Source organism: Lutra lutra, chromosome 8 (genome assembly GCF_902655055.1).
Source record: "Lutra lutra chromosome 8, mLutLut1.2, whole genome shotgun sequence".
NCBI lineage: Eukaryota > Metazoa > Chordata > Mammalia > Carnivora > Mustelidae > Lutra > Lutra lutra.
The window spans coordinates 144,711,505-144,738,277 of NC_062285.1; the positions used below are offsets into that span (position 1 = coordinate 144,711,505).

General features: G+C 48.6%; 1 protein-coding gene across 17 annotated transcripts; it reads right to left on the reverse strand.

Annotated features, from left to right (window-relative positions):
- Positions 1-786: 786 nt before the first annotated feature.
- Positions 787-24,943, reverse strand: RABL2B (RAB, member of RAS oncogene family like 2B). 17 transcript variants are annotated; one of them, XM_047741410.1, is made up of 10 exons: positions 24,865-24,882; positions 24,480-24,549; positions 23,193-23,355; positions 7,934-7,963; positions 6,775-6,854; positions 5,998-6,077; positions 2,955-3,066; positions 2,531-2,628; positions 2,115-2,198; positions 1,765-1,908 (listed from the first exon to the last, which is right to left on the reverse strand). In XM_047741410.1, the coding sequence occupies exons 3-10, from the start codon at positions 23,297-23,299 to the stop codon at positions 1,828-1,830; spliced, it is 672 nt and encodes a 223-aa protein (XP_047597366.1). In that variant the 5' UTR covers positions 23,300-23,355; positions 24,480-24,549; positions 24,865-24,882; the 3' UTR covers positions 1,765-1,827. The 17 variants fall into 17 exon arrangements, with proteins under 17 accessions (XP_047597361.1, XP_047597366.1, XP_047597374.1 ...); XM_047741418.1 differs by lacking the exon at positions 24,865-24,882 and adding an exon at positions 24,659-24,813 and having other exon boundaries at positions 23,193-23,428; XM_047741405.1 differs by lacking the exons at positions 1,765-1,908; positions 24,480-24,549; positions 24,865-24,882 and adding exons at positions 787-918; positions 23,502-23,791.
- Positions 24,944-26,773: the final 1,830 nt, after the last annotated feature.

The window sequence follows — 26,773 nt, forward strand, 5'->3', positions numbered from 1 at the left end:
ACCACTCGAAGACCCCCTGGTCCCAAGTGGGACCAACTCTGTGGGGCAGTTTGCCCTCCAGAGCTCCCTGGGGGCGGGGAGACCGCACCCTTGCTGCGTTCTGGCCTCCTGCCCTCTCCTGCTCCCTTCTCAGAGGGAACCTGATGCAAAATGGTTATGTAAAACTAATACTGATGGGAAATTTTTTGGTATTTGAAGGAAATCTTGATAAAGCCATTATGTCAAAAAAATACTTATTGGTCATTTACAACACCAAAGGGCTTTTTTTTTTTTTTTTGGTACTTTTTATAAAGATCTTATTTATTTGACAGACAGCGATCACAAGCAGGCAGAGAGAGAGGGGGAAGCAGGGTCCCCGCCGAGCAGAGAGCCCGATGCGGGGCTTGATCCCAGGACCCTGGGACCAGGACTCGAGCCGAAGGCAGAGGCTTTAACCCACTGAGCCACCCAGGCGCCCCCTTTTTGGTAGCTTTTAAAAGCCCACCTCACCAGGGTAGCACATTCCCCAAAATCCCGGGTCAGGTAAATATTTTCAGTTGAAATTATAAGTATTAGCAATTTAAAGGCAGATAAACTTTGTTCTTGTTTCTTGTTCTTCCCAAATAAATACTTGTTCTTTTTCATACTCTAAATTCCGGGGCACCTGGGTGGCTCAGTTGGTTGTGTCTGCCTTTGGCTCAGGTCATGATCTCAGCATCCATGCCCTAACCTTGCTCAGCGGGGAGCCTGCTCCTCCCTCTCCCCCATTTATGCTCTCTCTGAGAAAATCTTAAAAACCAAAACCAAAACCCACTGCAGTGGTCTCCGTGAGGGCAGAGCTGACCGGGCTCCTCACACGGCAGGTGGAGGCAGGGGCCCTCATTCGTCTAGGTGATGATCATGGCTCTCCCAGGGCTTTTTGCTCAGTGAAATCCAGACCTACAAGCACGCACATACATGCAATGTTTATGTTAATTCGAACTTTTCTATACAAATGAAGACACTGGAAATGATGATGATGATGGGCGAGGCAATCGTACAAACACACTACTGACCCGTGAGTCCTGGAGAGAAGTGGGGGAGGCAGCAAGGTGCCCCTCTCCCAACCCATGGGGCAGGACTCACAACAGTCCTTAAAAAAAGGCAGGAAAGCATCATCTGCTGCAACAGGGGCTGTAAAGGGAAGTTCTTTGAATCCACATGGGCAGGCTTCCCAGTACTGCTAAAGGTGATAGGACTCGTCACCTGTTTCCCTGGGCTTTAAAGGCAAACCTGTCCTGTGACAGGAACAGATGTCTGCTCAAAACCATTTCTGAAAAACAGTTGGTTGGGAGACTAAAGAGGAAAAAGGATGGAGGCCCCCTGAACCTGTAGGGGCGGGAACCGTGGCCGTCAGGGATTAGAAATCATTCCCTTGGCGGAAAGGAAATGAATAGGCCCCAAGGTCAATTCTGGGAGAGAAAATACCTCAATTTCCTTTTATTGGAGAGACACACAAAGCATGTTTCCTAAAGCTCTTCCCAGCCACTGCACAAGCTGGGGAAGCTGAGGGTACTGATCTCTAATTCTGCTTCAGGGTCTACTATGCCTGTCTCGCACCAGCCAAGGGTGCTTGCTGGTGCAGACCCCACCCCGGTCCCTGAGGACAGGGGAGAGGACAACTGTGGAAGGGTGAGGAGTCATGGGCCATGGTAGGCGGGGAGGCAAACGGAATGGGTGGGCTCGCAGGAGGTAGAGGAGACGGCCGGCAAGAATTTTTCAATTCCTAGCTGCAGGGGTGCTGATGGGAGGGTATTCCGAAGGACACCCCCACCAAAGTCCACGAGGAGCGAGGCTTCCGTCTTTGACTCAGGAAGGGGAGGGGCTCTCAGTGTTGCCATGCTGCGCTTGGTCTGGCACTTCCTCCTCCTTCTGCTCCAAATCAAAGTTCTGTGGACAAGGCTGCAGGTGAGGCCTGGACCTATGTCTTCCCCAGGGGGAGTGTGTGTGTGTGTGTGTGTGTGTGACTCTTCCGGGGGAGCGTGCATGATGAGCGTGCATTTCCCGAAGGGCCGGCAGGAGCCGCTCTACTGAATTTCGTTCTGCAACCCTCTGCAGAGAAGCTTGATCCCGTCTAACACTTCCCCCTGACCTACCTCAAGCTCCTGCAAAACCTCGTCCATGAAGTCCTGGGAGTTGTGTTTGTAAGACACAGCTAATCGAATTGCATCATTGAAGAGCTGGGGGCAGGTGGCGGCGGCAGGAAGGAAGACATGGCAGTGGGTCTCAGTGCCCTGTCCCCATCATATGTCCACACAACACTCCACCCCTAAAGTCAGCAAGTTCACCCCTCGATTCACCTCCCGATCAATGTACTTTTTCTGCCAAGCCCAGGCCCATCATCTCCCCTACTGTCAGAACAAACCATGACCCATTCCTATCCCCACTCACTCTGGATCGCCCACTCACGGCCCCTGCGGCAACGCCTGTCCTCTCCACCATCCCTTCTCTTCGCAGCTTCCCTGGTCCCTTAAGTACTTGGCCTTCCCTAACCTCTGCAGCCCACCGTTACCTTCACGACATTGGTACCATCAGCAGCTGAGACAAAATACAGGGGAAGAGAGAACTTCCTGGCAAAATTGAAGCTCTTTTGGGTCATCTTTACGTCTGCTGTAAAGAGAAGGTAGGACATTGGCCTGTCCGTTAGGGGAAAGGGAGAGGTCGCCGGAGACCATTCCAGAAAGTGGGACAGGGAGGGGCAATCAGAGGACATGTCCTAGAAAAAGTTCATTTAACAGGGATCTACGTCTTGGAAAGAGGAAAGATTGGCTCAGTTGGGATCTTTACTGGATAGAGACTGATGGAGAGCAAACAAGGGCTGTATTTTGGGAAGGAGGACAGATCACTGAAGGTTCACTGCCCCAGGAATGGAAGAGGAAATGTGTGGTGGTGGCTTGCCCATGGACGTGGACACCCAGATGCAGGGATGGCCCCACCATCAATTTTATTGGCCACCACGATGCATGGGATCTCCGGCCTGAACTCCCGAAGCTCTGTGTACCAGGTGCTCAGGTTCTTGTATGTTACTTTCCTCTGCACGTCGAACACCTGCAGTGAACAGAGGATGGAAAATAGCTCAGGCCGTCGGGGTCTGCGCACCACCACCCCTGACACACACCAGCCGCTGAGCGGCCCTGGGCACGCCTTTCCCAGGGAAGCCCCCAGAACCTCCTGATCCAAAGGGTGCCTTTAAAATGTTTACTCCTTTTCTGTCATCTTGCCATCGGTGTATCTGTTATCTAGGGTGTATCATTGTACTAATCAATATAGTCTGTTGCAAACTCTAAATCTTTTGTTTCTTAGTCTATGACTGGTATTACTCAAACTTTGTCTTGAGATTCCTTATGCGGGGTACCTGGGTGGCTCAGTTGGTTGGGTGTCCGACTCTTGGGTTTTGGCTTAGGTCATGATCTTAGGCTCGTGAGACTGAGCCCCACGTCGGGCTCCATGCTTCGCGGGGGGTCCGCTTGAGATTCTCCTCCTCTTCCTCTGCCCTTCCCCTCTCCACTGCCTGCACATGCTCTTTCTAAAATAACTAAATGAATCTCTTAAAAAAATTCCTTTGTAATAACTTTAAATGCCTCCAAGATTTCCCATGGTTACTATCAGTGTACTTTTAAAAGATTATTATTTTTATTTCCTTTTTTTTTTAAATAAGGATTTTATTTTTTTGAGAGTGAGTGAGTCAGTGCAAGCAGGGGGAAGGGGAGAGGGAAAGAGAAATTCAGGCAGACTCCTTGCTGAGCATAAGCCTGACACGGGGCTCGATCCCATGACCCTGAGATCATGACTTGAGCTGAAATCAAGTCAGATGCTCAACTGATTGAGCCCCCCAGGCACCCACTATCGATACACTTTTAATTTTGAAACTTTTGTTTAATCTCTTGTTCATTTTGTATCTTAAACCTTTTAAAAGTAATTTTTATCTATTCTTGTTATTTGAAGGTGGTTGACATCTTTATTACTTTGGAAGTGGGGGGCAGGCGCTCAGGAGCTCTTGGTGGGGCAGCGGGCTTCCTCGTCCCCACCACGGGCGTCGGGGCGCTCAGCATGGTGCCAATTCCGCAAGCAGCAGCCACGTGCCCATCGGGCTGGTCCCTGTTCTTGCAGGTCATGTGCCTGATGCCGCGGAGGGCGGCCCTGACCTTCTGGATGATGGTCTGCACAGGGGAGGTGGCAGGTTTTCACTGGCCGGATCTGCGCGTCAGGACCACCTGTATACCTCTGCCTGCGGCCGCTGGCTCACGCCCACAGTCTGGAGGCAAACTGGATGCCTGAAGGGAAGGAGCTGCTCGGCCTCAAGGCTCCAGGTCTGTGTGTTCTGGTTGATCGGGAAGCTGGAGCCATTCTGTGACCACCCACCCACCAGGGTGGGGTGCACAGCGCAGTGGTCCCTCTCGCTGCACTGGCCGGAGTTGGAGCGACTATCTTTTATTATTGTGTAGCTTGTAATTTGATTAGCATTTTACAGTGGATAGTTTTTACCTATTTTAAAATAGCAACATGCACAAGTACGGCAGACTCGCTCTAAGGACAGGGGAGGCCAGGGGTCCTGACGTGCTTGGAAGGACTGCTGCAGGGACGGGGCCCTCAAACCCCTGGCCAGAGCTCCTTAAAGGCCAGCCTCCTGCTTTCAGGCCCACATGGCCCCAGCACAGCCGTGGATCCAGAACAGCCCAGGGACTTGCTGGAATGGCTGCTCTCCCTTCATGGGAGTAAATGCGTCTCACCCAGCACAGGGGCTGCTCTGCATGGCAGGGGGTTTGGGGCAGCAGCTGTTGCAGCTGAGGCAGCAGGAGGTGCGCCTGGGAGGCCCTTCCGCCGTACACCTAGGCCCCATATCAACAAATGACAACGTTGTCTTGAATCCCTAATGAAGACTTCCTATAAATCACACTGGTAATGAGTTTTCCACAATCTGCTTCACACCGGCCTGCCTCCCACGATCACCATCAGTCACCTTTTGTCCAGGTCTGATCTTGTTTTGTGAGCTGAGGAACAGTTGGCGGGGCCGAGGAGCAGCCCTGTCCAGTCTCTGAGTGGAGCTCCCGCTGGGACTATCGGATCCCACATGGTCACCGCAAGGCGAGCACTTTCTACCTGCCAGGCCCCATGCAGCAGACAGCTGCACTGAAAGGCATAAGGAATGCCAGCAGGACAGACAGCCCCAGGCGTCAGAGGAGGGTCCAAATGGAGCCTATGGAGAGGTGTCTGAGGCGGGGCGGGGGGGGGGGGGTGTTCCTCCCATAGAGAGAGTGGAGGTAAGCGCAGAGCTCCAAACGCCAGTGCAGAAGTGGGACAGACATGGCTGGGCTCTCCCCTCCTGCTTCTCCAGGGTCAGAGGCATTGACCATGTGAGCCTCCAGCTGGGACTGCTGGCCTGCACTGCCCCCCGTGCCGTACCCAGTCGCCTTCTCGTTCTGTCCTCTTACAGGTACTAATATTATAATTTGGAAAATGTCAAGAGACTTTGTGCTAAGGGATAGGGAGCTGGAGAATGGAGCCAGGGCTCTGGGCAGGGGCCCTACGCACACAGGCTTGCACAGCTCTCCCGCGCTTCTTTAGCTCTCCCTCAGGTCCTCGTATGGCAGTTTTTACCCTGCGGCTATGGGGAGCCCCCGAAGACTGTGTTTTAGACAGCACAGAGGAGAGGGGCTCGTTTGGGAGCAGGACCAGGTGATGGGGCCGAGGGGACCTTGTGTTGGAACAGGTGGCTCCCACCAGGGAAGGTCTTTCCTTGCCTCTTAGATGCCAAGCCCGATGCAGAGGCCCTGGAGGTGCTCCACCCCTAGATGGGGGTCCCTCATCCAGCCCCACTTGAAGAGAAGCTCACCCGGGCATGTTCTCAATCTGGAACCTCCCCAGGCTGCCCTGATCCCCTCTCTCCCAGTACCCAGCCTTAGTGAGGGGGGCTCAGCACTGCTGGGTCACCCTACAAGCTTCACAGAGCCTTTGTCCACTGCCCGGCGGGTCTCATACCATGATGCAGGCGTGGGCCTTGTGGTAGTAGGAGGCGTGCATACTCTGGAACCGCTCCTGGCCTGCCGTGTCCCAAAAGTCTGCAATAGGAACACAACTCTGTCTGGTTCAGCTGGAGGGCAGAGAGACCCGGACACACAGAGCATCTCTGTGCAGATCTGTGTGTGCAGGGACACAACACGTGGGAGGACAGGGAGGAACAAAGGCCGCAGAGCTCACACGTGTGCGTCATCAGGACACAATGCACCTGGGGGTGCCACGGGAGGTCTGTGTACGTGTGTGTGCATGGCAGTGAGTAAGAGGGAAACACACGTGGCCAGGCCAGGAGGAAGGAGCATGCAGACAGGAAGTCCTGAAAGGGAGAAGGCAGGTTTCCCAGTTCTCCCACCCCCAAGATGCAGAGCCCTTCAAGGTTGAACTACGCTGACTTCCCATGTGTGCTGGCCACCGATGGTAGACACAGCCAGGCAGGATGCGTGGCCTAGCCAAGCAGGAGGCGGTGACGTCACAGAAAGTCAAAACCTTTTGTGGAAGGTAATACTCAGACCACAACTGTTATTTCTTTCCACTGGTTGATTAGAATACCAGGTCAGAGAGCTGGACCGAGGCCTTGTGCACCTCCTCCCCTGTTCCCTGGGCTCCAGGATCCCAGGGTCCTCCCTACCACCCCTGCTCTCTGCTGAGGTCTCACTTCCTTCCTGCCTCTCTCCCATGGACTTCTCTCCCCTCCCCTCTCCTCTCCCTCGAGAGTCCATGGCCCGGTCTGGTGCTGCTTACCCACAAGGACTGTCTTGCCATCCACTGTGGCTGTGTGCTTGTACAGGGTCAGGGCGTACGTGGACAGCTGCTGTGGCCGACTGCATTCAGGTTAAGGAACAGAGATGAACAAAAGGCAGGCAGGGAAGGTGCTTGGGGTGGGACACCGCAAGATGAAACTGGCCCTCTCCTTTTCTTTCTGGATTCTTCACATTTTAAACTGAATGAATGTTGCAGACAGAGGATCAGCTTCAAACATCATGGGCACAAACTCCCTGGGAAGGCGAGGGGCAGGCGACGCTGGGGTGTGTCCTGGCCGTCTAAGTACCGGGGACAACACAGAGTGGAATTTTACAGAGAAGCCGTCACCAACAGTATCATGTAGGCTGCCCTAGTCCCTTTATGGATGGGGCTCCCACAGGCCCAAGAGGAGACGCAGACTTAGGCAGCACGTGACCCTTCCAGGAAAAAGGCCTCCAGAAGCCAGACAGCTGACAAGCTGTTCATGAACGGCCTGTGTGTGAAACCCCGACAAAATCCTGGGGAACGAGACTTCCCGAGGCTGCGAGGGGCGGGGCGGTTTAACCAGGAAGCCGGAGGAGCGGGCGGGCGGGGGCGAAGGGGCACGTGGTATGAGGTGAAGCGAGATCTACTGAGCTCCTGGGGGTGGGGGGGGCAGCACCCAGGGCAGGGAGGAGGGTCTTCCTGCCACGGTTCTCCGTAGATCCACCCGGGAAGCTTTTTAAAACTATCCTGGCTGCCAGGGAGTGTCTCCCTCCAAACCCAGTGCGGACAATCCACGGGAGGAGGGCGCAGGCCCTGTTTTACCAAGTTCATTCCCACCAGAGAAGTGTGAAATGTCAGCCCAAGTTTTGAGGTCGGAGAGGCTACCAGGGCTCATGAGGAGGAGGAGGTGGACTTTGAATCCAGGCACAAAAGCTGGAGCTACAGCCATCCTACTCTCTTCCTGATAGAAAGCAAATGCAGACGTCAGGAAGCTCCAAAGTACGCAGCGCCCATCCTGTGCGGGCCGCGGGCGAGACGCGAGCATGGACGGACCCCGGGCACTCACTCGCCTACCCCTCCCCGGACCTCAGCAGCTAAGTGGCGCACAGTGAGGCTGAGGGGGCAGGAGGGGGAAGGGTCACAGGACAAGGGCTCCGCACACCTTGAAGGATACAATCCATCCATGAGAAACCTCTCCATGAGTCTGCAAGGACAGCGCGCAAGGTGGTCAGGCACCCGCTCCAAGCCCCCTCCTCCGTACCCCAAGGCATCACCCTATCCAGGCTAACAACGTAGGGCCACCTGTGGCTCCCCTCCCCCATTCACTCCACAGCCATGGAGCTGCCTTTTAGGACAATGCCCAGGAACTGCCCACCTATCCTCTTCCTGGCTCCCCTTAAGGCCCTGGCCCCCTTTAGCTGTAACACCCATCCAGCACCCACAGCTGCTTTGCCTGAGGGCAGGGACTCCACCTTCCAGGGCAGACACAGCCAGACAGGACGCACACTTGTAATGACCACCAGCAACTGGTCACTGCTATGAGCTGAAGAAACAGAAACCTATCTTTGGAGCTTTGCCATGTGTCTACACTGGAGAAGTCTGTGTGAACCATAAACTCAATAAATCTAAAAGTGAGTTTCTTTAACCCACTAACCCTGTCCCTGTCCCTGAATTATCCAGTTAGTGGCATCACCCCATCCTCCAAGCCTGGAACATGGAATCAGAATTAACACTCTCATGATAAAACAGCCGACGTCATACACGTGTGTACGGCAGTACACGTGCGGCTCCTGGACCACCGTCTCCGCATCTGCGAGGTGCTGACAAACACCCTTACCCCTGCTTCTTCATGCGAAACTGATGCCAGGGAGGCTGGCCTTTCACCCGAAAACCATTTCCCTAACGTTCTGCAGGTCCTTCAGGGCTTCGCTCAAATGTCACCTGAGCAATGACACCCTCCCTGATGATTTTATTTGTGATAGGCAAGGTCTAGCTCTCCTTGTACTCTATCTCTGCCCTGAGCGTAATCACAACAGAGACAGTCCGTATTTTACTTACTGACAGTCTATTTCTCTCAACTAGGACGGGAGGCCCACGAAAGAAGTTTATGAAATTTTAGTTGATTGCTGTATACCCAGAGCCTAGGACAAAAAACATTTGGACTACAGCCACCATGCAAACACCACAGGAGAAACAGTAGCCTGCGTGGAGAGTTTAGACTCCCACTCTTTGAGGACATAATGAGGTGCCTCAACAACATTACCAAGATGCACTGGGGTCAAAGAAGGCCAAACAGGGAGCTAGAACTTTCCACCCTGCCAGATGGCGATGAGACCCCTGCCCCCACTGCATGGGGCCCCTGGAGACCACAGTGTTGCCTCTGCCCCTTCTGCTGAAGCAATGCCACAGGAAGCCAGACAAAACAGAAGGGTTGAATAAGATCCAGAGTCTCATAACAGGATATTCAAAATGTCCAAGTATAAACCAAAAATCATTTACTGTTTAGAATCAGGAAGATCTTAAAATGAATGAAAAAAGACAATCAATAGAAGTTTTTTTTTTTTTTTTTAAAGATTTTATTTATTCATTTGAGAGAGAGAGAGAGTGAGAAAGCATGAGAGGGAGAGGTCAAAGGGAGAAGCAGACTCCCTATGGAGCTGGGAGCCTGATATGGGACTCGATCCCAGGACTCTGGGATCATGACCTGAGCCAAAGGCAGTTGTTTCACCAACTGAGCCCCCTAGGTGTCCTTAGTAGAAGTTTTAAAAGCCGCTGTCATAAGCAAACGAGTATGGGGCACCTGGGTGACGCAGCTGGTTACATGGCCGACTCTTGGTTTCGGCTCGGGCTGTGATCTCAGGGTCGTGACATCAAGCCCCGCACTGGGCTCTGTGCTCAGCGCAAATCTGCTTGGAGTTTCTCTCTTGCTCTCTCTGCCCCCCCACCCCCCACTGTGAGCATGCATGCTCTCTAATAAATAAATAAATCTTAAAAAAAAAATGAACAACTACAATGTGCTTGAAATAAATGAAGATACAAAAATTTTAAAAAATGGGCCAATTCATAAAAGCACAAATAAGCGAAACTAACCTAATAATAAACAGATCATTTGAATAGTCCTAGAACTATAAATCTCTAAGCCCAGATAGTTTTAGGGTAGATTTCTACCAAACACTGTAAGAATTAATATCAATTTTGTACAACCTCCACCAGAGAAGTGGAGGCAATTTGTTTTATGAAGTCAGTTTATCCCAATATCAAAAGATAGTACAGAAAAACAACTCTATAGACCAATATCTTTCATGAATATAGACACAGAGCATTAACAAAATATTAGCAAATAGAATTTGGGAATGCGTAACAAGAAGATGTACATCGTGACCAAGTATGGTTTATTTCAGGGGTGCAAGGCTAGGTCAGTACTTGAAAGTCAATCAAGGTCTTCTCCCGCAGTAACCGGCTAAAGAAGAAAAGTCACAGGGTCATGTCAATCGATGGGGAAAATACATCTGAAAAATATAACGCCCGTTCAAGATAAAATAGACAAAGAAAGAAACAGGAACAGAGGGGAACTAGTACACTGAAAAGTGTAAAATACTGGTGAAAAATATTAAAGAAGATCTGAATAAATGGAGAGACATACCATGTTAATAGACTGGAAAACTCAATATAAACATGATGTCGATTCTCCCAAAAGTGATATACAGGTTTAATGCAATGTCCACTAAAATTTTAGCAAGAGGTTTTACAGGTATTGTCAAGATTATGAACAATTTATGTAGACAGGCAACACAGCTTTAAAAAAGCTAAAACAAACTTGAAAAAGAATAAAGTGGGAAGAATCATTCTAACCAATCTTAAGACTTATTATGGCTCCCTTAGTCAAGACTGTGTGGTGCTGGTGGAGGGACAGACACATAGACGAATGGAACAAAAGAAAGAATCCAGAAACAGCCTCACAGAAGTAGAGCCAACTGATTTTTAGCAAAGGTGCGAAAGCGATTCGATGGAGGAACGACAGCCTCTTCAACGAGTGATGCCAACTGAGTACTTGTAAGGAAAAAACAAACCTTCACCCTAAACCCTCACACCTTAAACAAAAGGTAGTTCAAAACTGATCACAGACTTAAGTATAAAATGTAAAAATATAAAACTTTTAGAAGAAAACATAGGAAAAAGATCCTTAGAAGTCAGGGCTTGGTGAAGATCAAAGTCCATGACTCTGGTAAATCAAAAGCATGACCCATAAAACAAACAAGTGGCAAACAGACTTCATGAGAAGTGAAACCTTCTGCTTTATGAGAAAGCCTGTAATAAGACAGCGGGAAGACAAGCCCTAGTTGGGAAGGACATGTCTGCGGATAGCAGATTCAACAAAGACCAGTTTCTGGGAAAATAAAGAATTACCAAAACTCTATAGTTAAAAAAAAAAAAAAAAAAAAAAAAAAAAACCAGTAAGAAAATGTGCAGAAGACATGAAGAGACGTTTAACCAAAGAGGACTGTACACATGGCCAATAAGCCCAGAAGAAGGTGTTCCATTCCACGCCACCAAGCACCAGGGAAATAGAAACCAAGACCACGCCTGTCACAATGGCTAGGATAAAAAATAGTAACAACACTAAATGTTGGCAAAGGTACAGGAAAATCACATCTTTCATATACTGCTGCTGGGAAAACAGACACCCTAGAAAACAAATCAGTTTCTCTTTTTCTTTTTTAAAAGATTTTATTTATTTATTGGACAGAGAGAGACAGGAAGGAGAGAGGGAAGACAAGCAGAGGGAGTGGGAAAGGGAGAAGCAGGCCTTCCGTAGAGCAAGGAGCCTGATGTAGGGGTTGATCCCAGGAACCTGGAATCAAGACCTGAGCTGAAGGCAGACGCTTAACGACTGAGCCATCCAGGTGCCCCTGGATTGAGTTTCTTAACAAATGAAATATATACTCACTGTATGATCAACCCACAAAATTAAAACTCATGTCCATGCAAAAACCCACACACATGTTCACAGCAGTTTCATGTGTAATAGCCAAGACCCAGAATCAACTGAAATGCCACTTAACAGGTGACTGGAACAGTCTAGAAGACCATACTGTGGCCATCTACACTATGGAATGCTACTCAGCAACAAAAAGGAACAAAGTATTGATAGTGCAACAACCTGGATGGGTCTTAAGGGCACTGCTCTGTGGAGTGGAGAAGGTCACAGATTGTGTAATTGTACTTTTACAATGTTGCCAGGAGAACAGGATTATAGAGATGGAGAAAAGATTGGTGGTTACAGGGGTTAGTGGTGGTGGGAAGTGAGGTGGGGTGGGGGTGACTAAAATGGGTAGCATGACTGAAGTTTGGTATCTTGATTCCAATGACAGTCACAGAAATCTGCACATGTGATAGAATGACACAGAATTATGCATGCACTGAACCAATGGCGATGTCCTGATTTTGATGCTGTTCTATAGCTACCTAAGATATGATCACTGGGGCAGCTGGGGGACGGGTGCACAAGCTCTCTCTATACTCTGTATTTGCAACATTTCGTTTTCAAAATGAAAAGTTAAGGGAAAAAAAGCAAACAAAAACCGCACAGACAGGGAGAAGATATATGTAATGCCAACAACGACAAGAATATAAAGAAAATATAAATGGCTGTTACGAGAACACACAAACAACCTGTGTACTAAGAATATGAACAGATGAACAGGTAACAGATCTATGAAAAGATGCTCAATGTTTAAATTCAGTGATTTGATCATTTTAATACAGACTGGCAAAATTCAGAAAGTCATAGGATACGGAATGTTGGGGATTTTGTAGAGCGACAGAAACTCTTATACTGTGCTGGAAGCAGTGTAAATGTGACAGAACTGTTTTGGAGAGCCATTTGGGTATCTTAAAGTTTGAACTAGCCCTAAAACTAGGCCATTTCCCCCCAGGCCAAAGTGTACCCAAGATGGTAGGTGTGAAAATATTCACCTCAGTATTGGGTTTAATATCATAAAAATGATAACATCATAAATGTTCTGCTGTGAATAGACAAGTAACTAGCACAAACTAGTTAAAACAAATTTACTGAGTGCTTACCACTGGCCAGACACTATGCCAGGTGCCATGACACCGGGCAAACCAGATGGAGATCCCTGTGTTCACGGAGCGTACACTGGAGCAGATGAAGACAGACAACAAGGAAGCCCTCAAAACAGACTCAGCCACATGTGTAACCCCTGCATTTAGAACAAAGGCGTCACTGTGACTCGGTGGGGTTGAGAACTGTTTCATCAATTAGTGGTGTCCAAGCAGCTGAATATCTGTCTGGGAAAAAATGAATCTTCAGGCTGTTTAATGCAATGGTGGAGCAGGAAGTACAGGGGGTCAGCCCCCAACTGATCTATCCAGTAAACTGGAAGAATGGATCAGAATCAACCATTTCTGAACTCTGGAACCTGCCTGGACACAGCACACAGGAGGGCATACGTAAAAGCAGAGTGCTGAGCCCAGCTGGAAGAGCAGCACAGGCCAAGCAGCGGCCACCAGCCACTCCTCAGGCCCGCTGCACTGACCTCATGATCTGTGCTGCAAGGGTCAGGCTAGCGTTGCCCTCAAAAAGTCTGGGTGGCAGATTTTGCACAGTTAGGTCTTAGCTCTTTCAGGCTGCAGGGTTCCCTTGCTGGCATCTGCCGGAGATTTCAAGGGCCAGGAATACCTTTGCTTTTCTTTCCTTTTTTGGAGCCAGAAACATAAGGAAATCTTGTCAGGTCACTGTGGTTGGACCACAGATAACAGAACATCATCACAGATATCACAGATAACATCACAGATAACATCAGTGACCACACACAACAAGGAATGCACACTTTGCAAAAATAGTTTGGAAAAGTTATAAATAGATAAACCTAGTCCCAAACAAGCAGAAATCAGCAATCCCTGAGAAGTGGGAGGACCTGATTTCTAAAGTTACCATACTAAAATACTCAGAATGCCTAATTCTCTTAAAAAAAAAATGCCAAAGCAAACAAAGAAATGAGAATATATGGGCTATTCTCACAAAAAAAGAATTGGACAGAAATAATCCCAGAAGAAACACAGACACTGGAATTATCTTAAATGTACTCAAAGAACTAAAGGAATTCATGGATGAAGAATTAAAGTAAATCAGGAAATGATATATGAACAAAATGAGAATATTAATAAAGAGATAGAAATTATGAAAAGGAACCCAACAACACTTCTGGAACTGGAAAGCACATTAATTATAATGAAGAAACCAAACCAAACCAAACCCTCACTAGAGGGTTTTCAACAACATACTTGAGCAGAAGAAAGAATCAGCAAACTTGAAATAAGGCAATTGAAATTACCCAGTCGGAGAAGCAAGAGAAAAAAAAAAAAGAATGAAAAGGAACAGGGCCTAAGGAAGTTGTGGGACAACATAAAGCATACTAGTATATACATCATAAAGAAAAGAGAGATTTGAAAAAATAATGCCTACTAATTTCCCAAACTTAGGGTATCTGGATGGCTCAGTCAATTGAGCATCCAGTTCTTGATTTCAGCTCAGGTCATGATCTCAGGGTTATGAGATCGAGCCCTGCATCATGCTCTGTGCTCAGTGTGGAGTGGGCTGTCCCTCTCCTCCCCGTTCTGCCCATTTCCCTGCTCCCCGCCCCCCCCCACATGCACACAGGCTTTCTCTCTCTCAAATAAATAAATCTTAAAAAAAAACCCCAAAACCAACTTCCCAAACTTGATGTCTGCACACATCATTACATGAGTACACACACCTCGCAAACAATAAACTCCAAGCAGGATAAAGCCAGAGACCCACACTGAGACGCATCACAGGCAAACTGTTGAAACCTAAAGCTACAATCCTCAGTAAGACAAACAGCCACTTTCTCCTCAGACACCTCTAAAGTCAGAAGGCAGTGGGATGACATATTTAAAAAGCTGTCAACCAGGATTTCTACATCCAGCAAATGATCCTTCAAGAATGAAGTTAAGACATTCCCAGATAAACATAGTTGACAAGGTTCATTACCAGTGGACCTGCCCTATAAGAAATGCTAAAGTGAGTCTCTTTTAGGTTAAAATGAAAGGATATTAGATGGTAATTTGAAGCTGAATGAAAAAATAAAGATCTTCAGTAAAGGTAGCTACACAGATACAGATAAAAGCCAGTACTCTTGTACTTTTGGTTTGTAATTCCCCTTTCTCCTGCATGACTTAAAAAGCAAACACACAAAGCAGTAATTCTAAATCTACGTTCACAAGCACTTAATGTATGAAGACGCAGTCTGTGCCGAGACAAGACAGAGGTGTGGGGAAGAGCTCTCTGGGCACGAGTGTGCTGTTACAACAGCCCTGTGTAACGCAAACAGGCTGTTTTGTAAGTCTAAGACTGTAGCTGTAATCTCTAAGATAACCACTAGGAAACAATTGAAGAATTACATAAAACACGAAGAAGAGAACGAAAATAGCACACTTCAAAAAATCAGAAAACAAATAGGCAGCAGTGAAGTAATGACGAAAAAAAGACAGAAAAACAAATAGCTAAATGGCAGAAATAAGCCCTTCTTTACTGATAATTATTGTTGTTTCAAGCGTCAGTGGATAAAATTCTCCCATTACAAGTGAGAGACGGGCAAAATACATCACAGCACTTGATCCACTCACGAGCTGCTGTGACGGCCTCCCTGGAGACACAATGTCACAAAAAACCTGAAAATAAGAGAGCGAGATAATCCATGCAAACAGTGTCCAAAAGGAGCTGGAGCAGCTCTGCTTAGTCAGACAAAATAAACTTTCAGTCACAAGTTAGGAGAGAAAGGAGGATCGTACACAGTGATAAAAGTTTCAATCTAGCAAGAATATATAAAAGCTATAAACATATACGCACCTGAAACAGAGTCCCAGAAGAAAGGAAGTAAACACTGAACTTGCTGAGATTTCCAACCCCACCGTCAGTAACGGGTAGAACCAGAGCCAGACCAACAGGGAAGCCAAGGACGTGCACAACACTACAGCCAGCGGGACCTACGCTAAGTACAGAGAACGCTGCACCCGACGGCAGCAGAGGACATGCTCTACTCAAGTGAACATAGGTGAGACCATAAAGCAAGTCTTAATAAAATTAAAAAAGACTGAGATCATACAAAGTATCTTTTCCAATAAAATGGAGTGACACCAGAAATATATAACAGAAGGAAAACCAGAACATTCGCAAATGTATGTTAATTAAACAACACAATATTAAACAACCAATGGGTCAAAGACGAAATTACAAGGACAATTAGAAGATGCCTTGAGATGGATGAAAATGAAAACACAACAAACCAGAACTTAAGGATGAAACCAAAGATGTGCCAAAAGCAAATACTATAGCTATGAGCAAATACCTTAAACATGAAGAAATATCTCAAATCAACAACTGATATGTACATCTTAAGGTACTAGACAGAAAAGAGCGAACTAAACACGAGCTTGCTAGAGGGAGGCAGTAATGAAGACTTTAGTGGAGATAAACGAAATGAGGATAGAAAGACAAGGGAGAACATCAGTGAGATAAAAAATTAGCTCTCTGAAAAGATCAACAAATCAACAAGCCTTAGGCAGGCCGAGGGCAGAGAGAGAAGACACAAATGATCAAAATCAGAACTGAGACTGTGGACATTCATGTCCATTCTGCAGAAACAAAGCACATTGTAAGAGGGCACCGTGAACAAGGGTGTGCCGACAGACTGGACAATCTAGAGGAAGTGCACACATCTCCGTGAATACACAAGCCACCAAGCGGGTTGAAGACGTAGAAGGAAGTATGAACAGATCAACACCAAGTAAGGAGCAATGAATAACCTCCCATAAAGAAAAGCCCAGGACTGGGTTGCTTCCCTGGAGAGTTCTACCAAGCATTTAATGAACTAACGCCAATGCTTGTCAAATTTGTCCAAAAAACTGAAGAGGAGGGAACATTTCCTAATTCTTTCCATGAAGCCAACATTACCCTGATTCCAAAGGCAGACAATGCCCTACAAGGAAACTGTATCTCCAAATATAGATGTCAAAATCCTCAACACAATAATAGCAAACCAAATTCATATTAAGAGGCCTATACACCATGACCAAGGGAGATTTCTCTTGGAATTTAAGGGTGGTTCAATTTAAGAAAACTAATCAAGTGTATTATATTAATAGACCGAAAGGAAAACCCCACATATTTATCTCAATAAATGCACAAAAAGCATTTGACAAAACCCATACCATCCCATGACAAAAACACTCGATGAACTAGCAACAGAAGGTAATTTCCTCAAAAGGATAAAGGCCATATATGAAAAAACACAATCAACCTCATACTCAGTTGTGAAAGAATGAAAGCCTGGCCCTCAGGTGCCTGACAAGCATGACAATCCCGCTGGATGTTCCAATAACAACCCGAGCCTAGAATGCCCACCCCAAGCTCCCACATCGCTTTTCCCTGGCACGTTTTAAAATAACCACTTAGGGGGCGTGCCTGGTTGGCTCAGTCAGTAGAGCATGTGACTCTTACTCTCAGGATCGTGAGTTCAAGCCCTATGCTGGGCATGAAGTCTACTTAAAGAAATAAGTACACTAAAAAAATAAAATAAATAACCACTTAGATTTCAGCATGCAAATAGTGTGACCCGGAATGGAGGACGGCTCTTCCCTTGGCTCATTTCACTCCCACTTCTGGGACTTGTATGTGATAAATCTTGGGACTTGACTTCCTTTGTGTGGGTATACGGAGAGTGCCCTCAGTCAAAACAACCCCAGGGTTTTCACTTCCCCAAAGTGGGTGCTCAGATGCTGAGGGGACTACCTGCTGACCCTTATGTCCTTCATTCATCAGGGACCTGTATACTCTTAACTCCGTGCGTCAGCTACAAGAAGCCCTCAACGTAAGCACCTGGGCAAGAAAAGCAAACAGAAGGCATCCAAATTGGAAAGATGGAAGTAAAATTATTTCTCTTCAAAGATAACATAATTTTATACACAGAAAACGAGAGAATCCACAAAAAAGTAACAGAGGTAATAAATTCAGCAAAGTTGCAAGATATAAAATCCACACACAAAACTAAACTGTACATCTATGCACTGGCAACGAGCAACATGAAAAGGGAATCTAACCAAGAAGACGTAACACTTGTACAGTAAAACTAAAAGACACTGAACAGGACTTAAATAAGTGGGAAGACACTGTTCATGGGTTTGAAGGCTTACTGTTGCGAGGTAGATAACTCAACCCAAAGCAATGCACAGATTCCATGCAATCCCTATCTGAATCCCAAGACATTTTCGCAGAAATAAAAGAACACATCTCAAAATTCATATGGAACTTCAAGGGATCCCAAGTACCCAAAATTATTCTGTGAAAGAATAACAAACTTGAGGAACTCACATTTCCCTGAGGTCAAGACTTCATTCAAAGCTATAATAATCAAAACAGTATGGTATTGGCATAAATATGGATGTACAGACCACAGCTCAGAAAGAAACCCTCACATATATGGTCAATTAATTTCTGAGAAGGGTGCCGAAGACCATTCAATGGGAAGAAATGATGCTGGGAAAACTGGATGTTCCCCTGCTGACGGATGAAGGTGGGCCCCTTCCCTCATACCAATATACAAAAGTTAACATGAAATGGATCAAAGACCTAAACTTTAAGAGCTGAAACTATAAAACTTTTAGAAGAAAATATAAGATCAAATCTTCATGATTCTCCCATAAGAAGAGAGACATAGACCAATGGAACAGAATAGAGAGCCCAGAAATAAGCCCACACGTACGCGGCCAAATATTTGACTATGGAACCAAGAACACACAATGGAAAAAGGATGGTCTCTTCAATAAATGGTGCTAAGAAAACTAGAAATCCACATACAAAAGAATGAAATTGGATCTCTGTCTTATACCATTCACCAAAAATTAACTCAAAATGAGTTAAAGACTTCTTTCTTTTCTTTTCCTTTTTAAAAGATTTTATTTATTTCTTTGACAGAGAGAGACACGGCGAGAGAGGGAGCACAGGCAGGGGGAGTGGGAGAGGAGGAAGCAGGCCTCCCGCTGAGCAGGGAGCCCAATGCGGGATTTGATCCCAGGACCGTGGGATCACGACCTGAGCCAAAGGCAGACGCTCAATGACTGAGCCACCCAGGCGCCCCAAGACTTTTTTCAAACTGTGAAATGATCACCAAGATAAGCCTAGTTAACATCCATCAGCACACATAGCTACAGAATTTTTTCTTGTGATGAGAGCTTCCAGATTGCAGTACAGTGTTCCCAACTATAGTCACCAGGTTCATACATCACATCCCTAGGACTTATTTATTTTAAACTGGAAGCTTGTGCCTTGTGACCTCCTTCCCCAACCCCTACCCACCACCTCTGGCAGCCACCAATCTGTTGTATCTATGAGCTTGCATCTTTTTTTTTTTTTTAAATAAGATTCCACATATATGTGAGATCATACAGCATTCGCCTTTCTCTGACTTATTTCACTAGAACAACGCCCTCAAGACCCAGCCATGCTGTTGCAAGATTTGCTTCTTTCTAAAGGGCTGAGTCCTATTCCATGGCACAGAGGAATAGGAGGTGTTGGTCAAAGGGTACACTTGTAGTTATAAGACAGGCAAGTTCTGATGATTCCGTGCCCAGCGTGGTGACCACAATGAACAATACTGCGTCATGTACTTGCAAGCTGCTACGAGAGTAACTCTTCAGGCCTTTTATCACACACCAAAACAAGAAAACTGTGAGGCAATGGATGTGCCAGCAAACCTCACTGTGGCGATCACTTCGCAATACACACGTGTGTGAAATCATCCTGTCGTACGTACACCACCGCAATCTTAGATATTATATCTCAAACATTTTCTTTAACTAACTTTTTAACAGTTCAACTTATTAAAATTAAGTGTTTCTGTTCATCAAAATACACCAGTAAGAGTAAAAAGCTGCAGACTGGAAGAAGGTTCAGAATGTCTGAAGATATTCCCACAAGTCAATAATAAAAAGACAAACAATCCAATAAAAATGAGCTCCTGTCTTAAAGAGACATTTCACAAAGGAGGATTTCCAATGACCAATGAGCACCAGTAAGTGAGAAGGTGCTCCTCAGAATTAGTCATCATCTTAGAAAGTCTTATATAATCTCTATGAAAAATCAGCCTTGATAAATGTGCTGTCAAAATGTCTCCTTACTACTTTTTTCTCTGCTTGATCTATTGATGATTGAGAGGAACACCTATTCTGAACTTGGTCAGTCATCCAGTTAAAAAATTATTCAGACTTGGTCACTCCTCTGCTTAAACCATCCCATATTTTTCCATTTCTTTCCATTCAAAGCCTCCTCAGATCCCAAGCCCCACCTCGACTCCTCTCCCGTTGCCTTCCTGTTGCTCCCTCTGTTCCAGCCACTAGCCAGTCCCTCCAGCTGAAACGTTCCTCCCCACACATGACTTGTTCCCTTGCTTTCTTCAGACCTTGGCTCAGATGTCACCTTCACAAACGGGCCTGCCCTAACCACTGTCCTGAGGTGACAGCTGCACTTTCCCCCACATATTAAGGGCTACTCTATATCTGTCTATAAATTGAATACATTATAGCCATGATTTTATATTTCTAAGATTTAAAACTGTAGCTTCCCTTGCAGAAGGATGGTAGATTCTGTTTACAACTGAACAGAAACAGCATCCGTATTATAAAGAAAATGCACCAGCGTCTTACACAGAAGCAGGAAACCCTCCCAGGGCCATCATGGCCGCCAGAGGCACAGGGGCCCAGAGACAGAGCCGAGTCTAGACCTGCTTTGAGACAGCACATGCTCACGATGCGGAGGACAGCAGAGCTTGAGAGACTTGGCTCATCACAGCGGGCAGTGAACAAGTGACTGTCCCTACGCTCCTGTCCCAGAAGCTTGTGAAGTATCACAGGGGCCAGACACCTCTCAGGAGGCCCCTTCCACCAGGAATCCAGCCCGTTCCCTCCTGGCCTCGGGGGAACAAGGCAGGTGACAGGGGTCAGACTGTGCAGTTTCCGCTCACTAATCTCCCCTATTTGACTCCAGTCTGTGCTCACACCATGTGGCCCTAGAAGGTGTGCATCTCTGCCCTCTTTGCATAATGGTGGACGGTGCTCAAGGGGGAAAATGACATCTTATCACCCGAAAAAGGCAATGCGTCTGGAGCTAACCATTCTGTTTCTGAACAAGGATTTGTATTTATTCATTTTCTTCATCAGGTCAAACTAGTGGCAGATGTGAAGATAAAACTAAGACCCACTGAAGACCTACCATGTGTCAAACCTTGGGCTAGTCCCTTAGAAAGCACTGTGAGGAAAGCCTTGTTACTCTTCTCCCCCCAAAAATGGAGGCCAGAAGCTTCAGTGGTTGAGTCAGGGGCAAACCATGTCTGCAGCTAACCTCTCTTAAAGAGTGGAGAAGGAAAGGCCACATTTGTCATTAGATGGAGGGAGCATCTGGCTCCAAAGAAATCCTAAAGAAAGGTAAAGCCCAAGGGGCGCCTAGGTGGCTCAGTCGGTGAAGCGTCTGTCTTCAGCTCAGGTCATGATCCCAGGACCCTGGGATCGAGTCCTGCATGGGGCTCCCTGCTCAGCGGGGAGCCTGCTTCTCCCTCTGCCTCTCCCCTGCTTGTGCTTTCTTTCTCTCAAATAAATAAAAAATCTTCTAAAAAAACCACATACACACAAAAGAAAGGCAAGGCCCAAAATAGCCTGAAGCACCCCTGTCCCCAAGGGGAAGATGACTCCTTGAGCTGCAGAAGGAGAAGCTACAGTGGGAGCATGGGTTCCTCTCAGGACTGGTCAGCAATGCCCTGAGGGTAGAGAAGACATGAAGAAAATGTTTGGAGGACTGGCAGGGTCTCCAAGTGACATGGTTGTAAGTGCGCACACAGAGACGGGCTCTTCCTGATCACCGAGAGCAGGGTCTGACCCTGGTAGTACTCAGCACTTGTAGAGTTAAGGCCTCTTAAAGTGGACCCAGGCTAGACAATCAGATCATGAGCTGGCCAGGTCAGAGCTTGTTAGGGGTTGCAGTAGTAGCCGACTCAGGAAGGGGATATGTGCAGGCGTGAAGGCAGTGAGAGAGCTAGGTCATTAGGCCCACAGAGGCTGAGGGGCCAGAAACACAGATGCAAAGAAGTGGAATCAAGAGGCATGAACGTGCTGCGTGAGAAAGGAGAGCCCCTCAGAGAAGCCGGGTGCATCTGCCTGCAGGCCCGCATGTCTTCCAGACACTGTGGCTGTAGAGGCCAATGTTGCGTCCTCCTGGAAGTCCTGCTGATCTCCTGGACTCCTACTTTTTGTTGTCCTAAGCGAGGCTTGTAAGAAACCAACACTGAACCTGGAGCTGGGCAGTGCTGAGGAAGCAGGCAGGCCACCTTCGGCCTCACACTGAGCTATGCTCTCTGAAGCCCTCGCCCGCTCTTCATCTTCCTGCCATTTCTGCTCCCTGTTTGCTGGGAAACACTACACTTGGCTGGCACATAGCGGGTGTTCCTTACTGTGCAGTCTCCCCAAACTACAACACTCACCCTCATTTTCATTGTACGCACACATTGCTGAGGATGGTCAAAGCGACAGTGGAACCCTAACCCAGATGAGCACTGTGTGCACACGGGGTGGGGTGGAGAGAGTGTGAACCCACAAAGACGGCCTCAGACCCCACAAAGCCCCTGGAGCCAACAATGAAGCTTGGAGACAAGGCACATCTGGAGCACCAGGAGACAGGACTCAAGGTGTCTGGTCTACCCTCCTGCGGTGAAGGCAGAAAGGGACATGTAGGATCTGCCAGCACTGCAGAGCCCCCTTCAACCCTCCAGGTGTGGAGTCCCAAACTGTGCACATGGGCAGTGGGGTCAGTTAAGAGTCAGCCAATCTCCAGGCTGACCACAGTCAGTCCTCATTTCCTTCCATTCTGCTTCATCTCGGGGAGCTCCTCCAAGAAGGCATCTGTACCACCTCTAATCAATCTGTCATCGGTCTCCATTCCCACTTGCAGACTCTCTGCCCACACAGAACATGCAGGGTCCCTCAGCTCTCACCGCCTCACCCTGCACTGCTACAGTAGTCTCCTGGGTGACCCGTCCCATATCTGCTGCCCAGGCTCCTGGAAAGAGCTCTATTTACTCAGTCCTTATGACTTGCTCCCCATTCTCCAACACACACAGCTGCTATGATCCCCCTTATTCCCCGCCACACACCTAGGTTCCAGCCAAGACTACTCCCTTATCAACCCTGTAGAAGTCATGCTCCTCTGTGCCAGCCTGACCTGCTGTGGGCCTGGTCCTTCTTCCCTCATCTCCCAATATACTTGGACTTGCCCACAGCACTGTCCCCTAGGCCAGCCCAACCTGCTGTGGGCCTGGTCCTTCTTCCCTCATCTCCCAACATACTTGGACTTGCCCACAGCGCTGTCCCCTAGGCAGATGATCTTCACGTTTTCATCAGCATCATATTTGTCTTGGTTGAGCTCATAGGGTTTGGCTTTGTCGCTGGCCATTGGCTCCTGGCTGTTCAGCGCCGGGGAGGTATGTGGGTGTGGGGACTTGTCGTTGTCTGGGAAGATTAAGAGGAGACTACTGTTAAAGAGATGAGAAGTTTCCTCAACCAAATCTACATTTTCTTCTTCCTGGACAGGAGAGAGAAGCTGATGAGATAAAGGGCCAAGGACACACGTCCATCCTTCTCTATTCACTACCAACCTGGGTGCCACTTGCTGAACTGTGGAGGTGTACTCTTGTCCCCATCCAAATCCTCTTTGGGTGGTTTACTCTGTGTCATGTCTTTACCGCAGCTCTCTGGTCAGGGCCACACCTCCCACTCCCACCTGGAAAGACTATTTCACAAGTCGCACATGGGCAACCTTTCTCACCAGTAAAACTGGACCAACCCCCCCCCCCAAAAAAAAACCCCCAAAACCCAATCACTGTGAGACAGAGACAGTGCTCTGCAGGCCTAAGCTCTTACTACTGAATGACAGATTACACAGCCAAAAACATCTAATGTGCATTCCTGATCACCTACCTCAAGCCTCCACCTCCCCTTCATTTTTCATCCTGCTGCAGTCAATAGCTCCTCTTTCTCTCTCAGTGTGGGCATTCTCCAGACCCTCTTTTCTAGGGTTACTTCAGTCTCTGCTAGTTTCAAGTATCTCCTAACTATGGATGGCGCCAGACCTGTACCTCCACTGAGACTGCTTCCCTTGGCGGCAGACTCAGGCAGCTGTCCACCAGACTTGGACTAGTAGGTTCTGCCACACAGGGACAAATAACATGTAAAAAACCAAATACTTAATTCTTGCCCACCCAAACATCAGTCCTTACGTTCCTCGTCTGTCCAAGACATCACGCAATGCCAACACCTAGGTGTGACATCACCTCTAGCTCTGTTCTTCTCTCCTCACTGCCAAAGACAACTTTTCACCCTGTACTAAGAGTGGGCAATACACAGATTCTGAGCCAGTGAGGCACACAGAAATGATGCCTTCAGGCTCCCACTGAGCAGGCACCATTCTCAGACCTTGTGCTGGGTTCAGAGGAAAGGACACGATGCTGGCCGAGCCTACTGCGGCAAGAGCTAGGACCGCGTGTGCGCACCGTCGGGGTGGGAAATGCAAGCAGGACCCTGGCTGTACCACCGCTCAGGCAGGGACTGAGCCCGGTTTACCCAGGTGCCCTCACCTGGGAAGTGACATGCTTGGTGAGCACAGCGAGGGGCTGTCCCTTCCACGACCCCCCGGAGCAGAGTGACCTGTTCCAAAGCCAAACCCAGACCTGTAACTCCAGGCTCCACGATCTTCAACGGCTGTCTCTGTCCTCGCCGCGCCCCACCCCCGGCACCGCTGCGGGAACCCACTGACCCGTCCTTCTCCCGCCCAGGGCCCAAGGACGGCAGATCCCGAGGCTGGGCCGTCACCTGCGGGAAACGAGGTACGACCCCGGACTCCCCAGGTGGCCAGCCGTTCCCCAGTGGGCGCCCTTCTCCCGACCCCGCCCCGACCCCACCCCAGCCCCGCTCCGACCCCACCCCAGCCCCGCTCCGCCCCGATCTCGCCTCGGACCCCACCCGCCAGCCGGGGCTCCCTCTGCGCGGCTCGCCGCTTCCGCCTCGCTCCGCGTCCTCGCAGCTGCTACGCAACCGCGCGAGGACCCGGAGCAGGGCTGCCCGGCCCGAGGCCTGAAGGACCCCCTCCGCGGCGCGGGCTGGCTAGCGCGGTGCCGGGACGGAGCGCGGCAGGTGCGCGCCCTTGCGCCGGGACGTCCGGCTTGTGGGGAGTGCGTGGCGGGCCTCCCGCCGGGCTGCCGCGCGAGGGGGCGCGCGTCGATGCGGCTGGGTCGCGTCTTCCTTGTTGGCGTGGAAATTTGTGGCAAAGTTGTGTGGCCCTTTTTTGTTTCTTTACCAAAATATTTAGAAATCCTGTACTGGCCTCAATTATCAGTGGCTTTACGAAGCAGACCAAAAAGTAAACCTGAGGGGCGCCCGGGGGGCTCAGTCGGTGAAGCGTCTGCCTTCGGCGCCGGTCCTGGTCCCGGGGTCCTGAGATCGAGCCCCGCATCCGGCCCCTGCTCCGTGGGGAGTCTGCGTCTCCCTCTCCCATCCCCCTGCTTGTGCTCCCTCTCTCGCTCTCTCCGTCCAATGAATAAACGAAACCGTAAAAAAGGAGTAAACATGAAAAGCGCAAAAACAAACTTGCATTTGGTTTGTTTGAATCACTGGCTGCTGATTATGTCCTCATCAAGGACGTGCAAGTCCTGGGCTGCCTTACTTTGTTGTCACGGTCCGTTTCGTTAAATAGCCGAGGACTTTGGGACTCTTGCAATGTGCTGTTGGCTGGTCACTGTTCTGCGTCTGAAAATCTCTGCACGAAGTACTAAAGAATGCTAAGAAATGACAGCGGCACCATTTTGATTCGTCCATACGTTTCCAAGGTCGGAAATAGATCTGGACTCAGTGCAGAGAAGGTTAAGATATACAGAAAACACAAAGGAAATGACTGAAGGGAGTCCTTACTTCTCATTTGCAGGAGAAGTTACTTCTCCTGCAAATGAGCGGATGTCTCCAGTTAAAGACAGAGCTTGGCAGAATGGTTTGAGGCAAGATCCAGCTGCATGCTGTCTACAGGAGCTTGAGACCCAGTGACACAGAGAGGGTCACAGGGAGAGGGTGGAAAAGATCCTCCATCCAGACAGCAACCAGCAGAGACGTGGTGTAGCCATACCCATATCAGACAAGACGGACCAGAAGCCGAGGTGATTGGAAGAGGCGGCAGAGGGTGAGGAACTGTCCGGCCCAAATTCAAGAAGGGAGACCCGGGGCTGTTCAGGAAGCCAGTCCAGGGGGGTCTGATTCCTGTGAATCTGAAGGTGCTGCTTGAGAGAGATTTTCAGGGGGTATATCTCTCTCCCCGGGAGGTATGCCGATGGTTCAAACTGGTCCCGATTCCACAGACCTGTGGGTTTCCAGAGGCTGGCCTCTGCAGGCTGAGGGCTGTGTGCTGTGTGTGCCCAAGCTGGCCGGATCCAGGCAGCCAGGGAGCTGAAATAGGACAGCTCTAGGGAGAGGCCCTGTCCTAGGAGCTGGCTACTTGGAGCACCTCATATCTGCCTAATTCCAAAACTTACTCTCTCCAAATGCACCTACTGCCCCCAAAGGCAGAGCCAGAGGAAGCTGCGGGGCCTTGCCAGTATGGGGCTCCACAGACTCGCTGGGTACCCTCCAGTAAGACAGCCGGCAGTGCTGATTGCTGTGCAAGTCCGCACCTCCAGCATGCAGTCAGTCCAAACGTGGAAATCTGCGACTACGGAACAATTTTGAGGGCTGTGCTCCCTCCTTTCAAGAGATCATACACTTTCTTGGGGGAGGTCAGAATTGCACTGGCTTGTCGGGCCCTGGACACACAAGGCTGGCTGATGAGTGCATGCCGCATAAGCCTGTCCCACACAGGATGATTCACCCAGGGACCTGTGCGGTGAAA

What these genes read in the sequence shown, in the direction of transcription:
- RABL2B (XM_047741402.1), bottom strand. Translation starts at nt 23,580, where the DNA reads ATGACACAGAGTAAACCACCCAAAGAGGATTTGGATGGGGACAAGAGT. An exon ending in GTTCAGCAAGTGGCACCCAG is followed by an intron (nt 23,356 to 23,501) that starts GTTGGTAGTGAA and finishes TAATCTTCCCAG; the next exon opens with ACAACGACAAGTCCCCACAC. An exon ending in GGTGGCCAATAAAATTGATG is followed by an intron (nt 2,629 to 2,954) that starts GTGGGGCCATCC and finishes TTCTCTTTACAG; the next exon opens with CAGACGTAAAGATGACCCAA.